The 6,552-nt window shown below is 49.3% G+C and overlaps 1 protein-coding gene across 1 annotated transcript; it reads right to left on the reverse strand.

Moving 5' to 3' along the window:
• Nucleotides 1-1,898: 1,898 nt before the first annotated feature.
• ARPC5 (actin related protein 2/3 complex subunit 5) lies at nucleotides 1,899-6,546 on the reverse strand. The gene is made up of 4 exons (XM_026854039.1): nucleotides 6,358-6,546; nucleotides 5,550-5,622; nucleotides 3,641-3,817; nucleotides 1,899-3,149 (listed from the first exon to the last, which is right to left on the reverse strand). The coding sequence occupies exons 1-4, from the start codon at nucleotides 6,498-6,500 to the stop codon at nucleotides 3,087-3,089; spliced, it is 456 nt and encodes a 151-aa protein (XP_026709840.1). The 5' UTR covers nucleotides 6,501-6,546; the 3' UTR covers nucleotides 1,899-3,086.
• Between the last annotated feature and the right edge of the window lie 6 nt (nucleotides 6,547-6,552).

Genomic DNA, 6,552 nt, shown 5'->3' on the forward strand with positions numbered 1-6,552 from the left:
TCTGAGCAGCAGGAGGGCAGCAGTTTCTCTTGGATGTTACAAAAGCAGGATGTGACCGATAAGGGGCCGTTGCCACACACTCAGGCCAAAGCTGGAGGCAGCAGTGGTAGGTTTGCCAGAGAGCTTCGGAAGCGCTGGGCTTGCCTAGCAGAGCTCTGCAAACGCCACCCCCCTTCGAGCAGGTCTGATCTGCATGTGGAGTGCTTGTCCTTGAAGGCTTCCTTCTCGTAGTAGGAAGGAGAAATGTGTTTTGCAAAATTGAGTTGTTCAGGGATTTTTTTCTTCTTCCCTGCCCATCTTTTTCTGTTTTGCCCTTAGAAGCCTGCTGGGCCATATGACTCAAAGGACTGACAGAAGACCGGGAGATGCCTTCCTGCAAATCTTGTGCTATCACCCCCGCATCGGTGCACATCTTTTAGCACATCCCTGAACGCAAATACGGAAGATGTATACATTTCATCAGTGTTTCCAAATACATCATAGCCCAGACCACGGGCAAGCTGGAGAACCTCAGAGAACCTCTTCTTGTTGCCTTTTTTTATCTAATGCCACCTAGAGGTAGCTGACCTGCTTTGACATTGTTTGGGAATAAATTTTTCACTTACATGGGATTGCAGCTTTTTAATTTTTCTTTTTTTAATGAGGATTGATTGGTGTCTTAACCAAATTTGTATGAATGGAAGGAAACAGAGAAGCCAAACACAGTTCCTGGGAGACCTGTAAGGACAGAGCCATCACTACAGGGGCCCAGGAGGCCGAGCAGTATGTCTGTCTGTATGTATGTATGTATGTATGTATGTATGTATAATGTATGTATGTATTATGTAGGTATGTATTATGTATGTTTGAAACCTGGGTGTTTTCTGTGGTCTTTGCGGCAAGACTGGGTCTTCCACTTTGCACGACCATTGCACCTACGTTCTTCTGAAGCAGCTAAGCAAGAAAAGGCATCCCAGGGAGGAAGCAGGGGGCACCGAATGGTTGAGGGTAACCACACCGGTCCCTGTCTGCGTCGAGGCCTTGAAGCCGTGGGATGCTGCGCCCCTCACAGGCACCCCGGGGGAGCGGGCAGTGGTGCAAGACAGGCCATATGAGGGGGCTCCACTGCCCTACTCGGAGGCCGGGTTGCCTGCGCCTGCCTGCGGCCACCCCACGGTGAATGCAGCTGCACACGTCTGGGGAAACCAAGGGAGAAGGAGGTGGGATGGAGAGGAAAAAGGCTTTTACTGGAGCTGTCTTCTCGCTGATTGCGGAGCGCACGGGTGCATCGGGAACGCTCCGGGCTGGGCTGTCTGGAGGCACTTTCCCCCCGCCGTGACTGGGGTGAGGAAGAGGAGCTGCCCTTCCAGGCTCAACACCAGGCTCCTGCCTGCACCAGCCTGCCAGAAGTTCAAGCTGAGCGCCTGTGCCATTAGCGATGACGTAGGCACGCACCATCACCCCTCCCACGGGACAAGCCCAGGACTCTATCTGTGCTTAAATTATTCAGGGCAACGATTAAATGTTTAATCTCTTGGAGCCTTGGCTTGCAGAAGAAAAAACAAACGCCCAAGCCTGAAATTGGGAGCATTGCTCCACACAGCCACCCTGCTAAGCCATTACCCTTCTTTTGTTCTTGAGAAGCATCTGCCATTAATGGTTGAGTGGATCTTGCTCTCTGGCTACAATTTCAGTGTAAGCAGAGTCTTGTCCTGATTTGGAACATTTTTTGTCAAGCATCTCACTAAAATAATTTCAGATTGTTTAGTCGGATGAAGCTGCATGTGTATCACCATTACGTACAATAACCTCTAGAAAGGAAGCCTAGCAAGAAAAACAGCAGAGGGGAGAAGTTTTAGAGCTTTACCATTTTCCATCCTGGAAGAGCAGCCTGCTAAAACTTCAAGGTATTTCAGACACCAAGGAAATAGTCAGTGATGATTTATTGTCTGGTCTTTATTATTATTACAAAAAAAAGCAGATATCAAAATCCAGCAAAGATTTCACAAGTTCCCCCACAGTTTTACACAACTCAACTGCAGTAAAATGGTGAATGTAAAACACGCATAAACCTTCAACGGTGATCTGGGGTCTGGGACGCCCTGGGCTTTCCTAACTCTTTTTAAAGTACTCCTCTTTATTTTGGAAGCCGACGTGCCCGCTAGCTAACACACTGTAGCACGATGCAACAGGAATGTGAACCATGTGGTATCCTTTAAGGTCCTACGCGTCTAGAAAACAAAGTGTGGGAGCTCTGCAAGGATGGCGTGGGTACCAGTTTCTCAGATTACCCCAGGCAGTCACTTTGTTGTGCTTGACAAAAACAAATCACTTTTACATTGCTGAAAGGCAATTTGCTGTGTGAAAGCTGCTGTTTCTTCTTCTCTTCAGGACCTCTGCTCCCCAAAATAAAGAGTTCACTGGGCTGGGCTCCAGCGCAAATGGACCATCAACCTTTTAAACTGTACCAACCAAACTGCAAGGTGGGTAACTTTGTCCCGTTGTGACTCTCTCACCACGAACCCAGCATCTGACTGATCACAAGGAACCTGAACAGGCTAAAGAAAATACTCAGCTCTCTGGAATGATAACTGGGGTCAGAGGGGATCCTTTGCTTCCTGTCCTGTTCATGGCTGTTAGTTCAGAGGTTGGCCAAAGGAAACATGGTCCAGTTCCCTACAGTAATAGCTGCCCCACTTCTCAAGTATAGTTCTTACATCAAAACATTGCGTGGCTAGTGAAATTAATTAAGACATTACCCTGCGTCCCTCAGCATTTGCTCAGAAGGTCAGGTCCAAATCTGCCACAATTATACACAAATGCAAATCATCCTAAACATGAAGTTGTGTATGTCGCTATACATGTCACTGAAATGTTTGCGAGTACCAAATGCTCCTGTTAGAAATAAAATTGCACCTTCATAATTTTCCAGATTTTAACAAAAAAAGAGATCACGATATGCATTATTTGTCAGCTAGGAAAGAAGCAGCGAGAAGGCAAGCTGAGAGACAGGCACTGCCCACAGGGCAGCAATGGCATTTGGTTAGTTAGTTTTCGTACCAGCATTTCCCATGCTGTGGATGGCAGACAACCACTCGCTGCTGGATTTAAACCGTTTTCCTGGCAGTCAAAACGCGAACAATGGACCCTACTCCTCCAGCAGCCAGGGCCTGAGAAGAGAAATACGGCAATTACCAGCAGGTCAAGGTAGCTGCAGGCTGAACTCATTGCTGATCAGAAAGGCTTCCTGACTGGATTTCAAATGAGGTCTCCCTGCTCTCCACACTAAAAACGAAATGCTTGCACTTGGTGTGCCAGGAAAGGATGATGGCATTTGCTCTGAAGACAGTTATTTAACAGGCTTTTATTGCCCTGCATAACCAAGTTGCAAAGTTTGCTCCCCTCTAGGAAGGAAATTCTACTTCCATCCGCTTAAATCACTGGATTGAAACATTTTGTTTGCCTCAGTCTAACGTAAACCCAAATTTTAACTGCAATTAAAATTTTTACTGCAGGACCGTACCCTCCCCACAGCGGGAAATATGGCATTTCAGTTTCACCAGGCAGAAAGGTGGGTCCTACCAGGCTTGGTGAGTGTGCCTGGCACCCCAGAACCTGCCCCCACGGCTATCCCAGGCAAGAGCACGCCCGGCAAACGCACCTTCTCGTGCCACTGCAGCAGTACAGCGCTGCTGTTGTCGGAGGGGCTCTCAAAGCCTTTGTAGATGTACTTCATTAGCAGGTCGACACCGTTCTTGTCCAGCGACTGCACTGCCTTCTCAATATCATTGGCTTTGAAAGAGATGAGGACCTTCAGGACAATACTTTCTGCACGATCCTGTCAACAAACCAAGAAGGCAGAGATACATTCACTCTTGTATAAGGTGCCTTCAAGTATTACCCATCTCTCCAACAAACAAAACTAGATTTCTTTAAACATTCCAAAATCTGTTTCAGAAGGGTAGTTTGCACATAAAGCTTGTGATAAAATGTGTAACAGATACATCCTCCCAGTGACAAACGGCATTAAAAAGTTCAACATACTTGTCCTGCTCTGGGTTTTCTGCCTGCTTGTGTTTGCAATTCTCCAGCTATTAAATGAGGTTATGGATAAATAATAAACTTACCTACTGAAACTCAAGGGCTGGCAATTCCAGAAGAATTCTAAGAATAAAGTATTTGTCACCAGAGCCCTTTCCATGCTTTTGTACTGCTTAATGAAATACACCACTATATTCTGTGGAAATGCCACTAGCCAGCCTGGAAGAGGTGACTGCTGGAAGACATATATTTTCAATACAGTCAACTTCTGTCCCAGGCACCAAGAATACAAACTGGCAGCATTAATATTTTGCATTAATAACCATCTGCAAGTTGATCTGGGTGTCATTTCAAGCCCAGGAATGTGTGTGGCACAATTACAGCGGCAGATTAGCCATCTAATCAGCAAAAAGCAGCTCTTCCTGTTCATCCACCACTAAGTGAGGAAGGAAGAAAGAAAATGGTCTTGGGTTTGTTGGACTTTTGAATAATTCCACTGTACAAATACTTTTAGCAGCTTCCTTCTTCAGAAATCACAGGTGTTAGTTTTCTTGTTTAATACCCCATAACTGCTTGGGTGTGAAGAACTGTTAAGTAAAACCATAAAATTTCCATGAGATGAACTAAAACCAAAGCGAAACATTAAAATTCAGTCACCTCTTCCAATTCCACTGCCTTCCAAGCGTATTCTTAAAAACATCAATATGGATCTAATGGAAACAAGCCATTAAGGTGAGGACAAAGCTGTTCAGCCTTTTATACAGCACTATCTCTAATAAACAGCTGGATCTCAAAACCCTGGGAAAACCCTCAGGAAGGGGCTGGGGCTAGGTGAAAAAATTTGCCTGCTGAGCAGCACAGAAACATGCCCGTGGGACTCTCCTTCAGCAGAAGAGCAGACCACCACCACCTGGGAAGTTCTACATCTCACCTGCCTGCTCCCCTCGCCACTGCAGCCATGAGCCATTCAAGGTTTATTCTGGGGAGATTCAGAAATACATGCATGCAGCAGGCTCCTGCATTCTGTCACAGGGGGAGGGCTTGTGATTTCTGAGGCTTTAACAGCTTAATTTTGATTGGATGCAATAACCATCAGTTCTTCCTTTTTTGTAGATTCACAGCCTGGCTGTGCTAGCAGAGTTTCCTTAGTCAGCGGTGACTACTGGCAGCTGCAGTTCCCTGATCGTTCAACACCGACTATGTCTGCATGCTGCCAGGTCTGGATCAGACACAGGCACCCAGTGACACGTGGAGTTAGCCAGGGCACACAACATACAACCTACGCAGGTCGGAGAACACACAAAACCTGATCTCGCACCAAATGAAAGCAACGCAGAGGACATACCGAGCTGCGGTATTCTGTATGAGAGTAAAACACTGGGGGTGACTGATGTTTTGCCACTGAGGAATACTCTAAAACCAGCCTCCTTGGCTTCCTCAAAGTACACCTGGCAGGGTCGGTCGGGTAAGAGTTACAGAAACAGGAAAGGATTTTTAAGGAGTAACCTATGAGTAAGTTACTATTTCACCTTCACTGCCTGGTTCTTTGTGTTGATTGGTGGGTTCTTCAGAGCCGCCTGCAGCGCAGCCATCATGTTCCCTGTGCCAGACGGTTAAGGACCAGACACCAAGTATTTGGCGATGAACAGAACCAGCTCCAGGACAATGAGGGCTGTGGGGGGCTTGTGTATGACCGAAAGTACTTAAGGTTCAGTGGATGCAGTGGTTCCCTCAACAGACAGCACAGGTTACAGTGCAAGGCAGCGATTATTAGGCCATTTGAGGAAGGAGCAGCACTATAAAGAAGCTGTACAGTTCCAGTACTGGAGAATACTTCTTAGGGCCTTCGTTGAATGAGTCTCCGAGTAAAAGAAATTATTCTCCATCGCTTCCGCAAACTGTAGCCCTCGAGAACGGATCTCGCCCACCTCCGACAGCCGCCGCGGCACCAACCGTACAGCGGCCGGGGGGAAGAGCTCCTCCTGCCGCCAGCCAGCCGGGAAGGCGGCGGTGGGAGCGGGAAGAAGGCGCTTTCCTTTCCGCCATCCCTCCCGTCCCCCGCCCCTCACCGTAAGACACCGCCGCCTCTGCCCAGAGGAGGAGGAGGAGGAAGAAGCGGCGCCTCCCTCCTCCTGCCAGCCTTGGGAACCTTCCTCCCTGCCGCCCCGCAGCCCCTGCCCGCCCTCCGGTCGGTTCAGGACCGGGTCGCCCCTCGGCGGGAGCGCCGGGCACGGATGCTCCCGCAAAAGGCAGCGCCGGCGGCCGCCGCTCCCCGCAGCCCTCCCCGCCGCGCCCGCTCCTGCCGGGACTACTTCCCGGCCGGCGGCGGAAGGATATTGCCGCAGCCACGAGTCCACCTCGCCCTCATCGGGCCCCGCTTGCCCGTCGCCTCCTTCCTCCTCATCCACGAACTTGTTCTCGTCGTACTCGTCCACATCCACCCGGCGGAACCGCGCCGAGGACACCGTGTGCCTCGCCATGGCCTCGCGCCGCGCCGCGCCACGCCCCGCGCAGGCGCAGGCGCCGCCGGGG

This window comes from Athene cunicularia (genome assembly GCF_003259725.1).
Source record: "Athene cunicularia isolate RWA chromosome 8 unlocalized genomic scaffold, athCun1 chr8_part1, whole genome shotgun sequence".
NCBI lineage: Eukaryota > Metazoa > Chordata > Aves > Strigiformes > Strigidae > Athene > Athene cunicularia.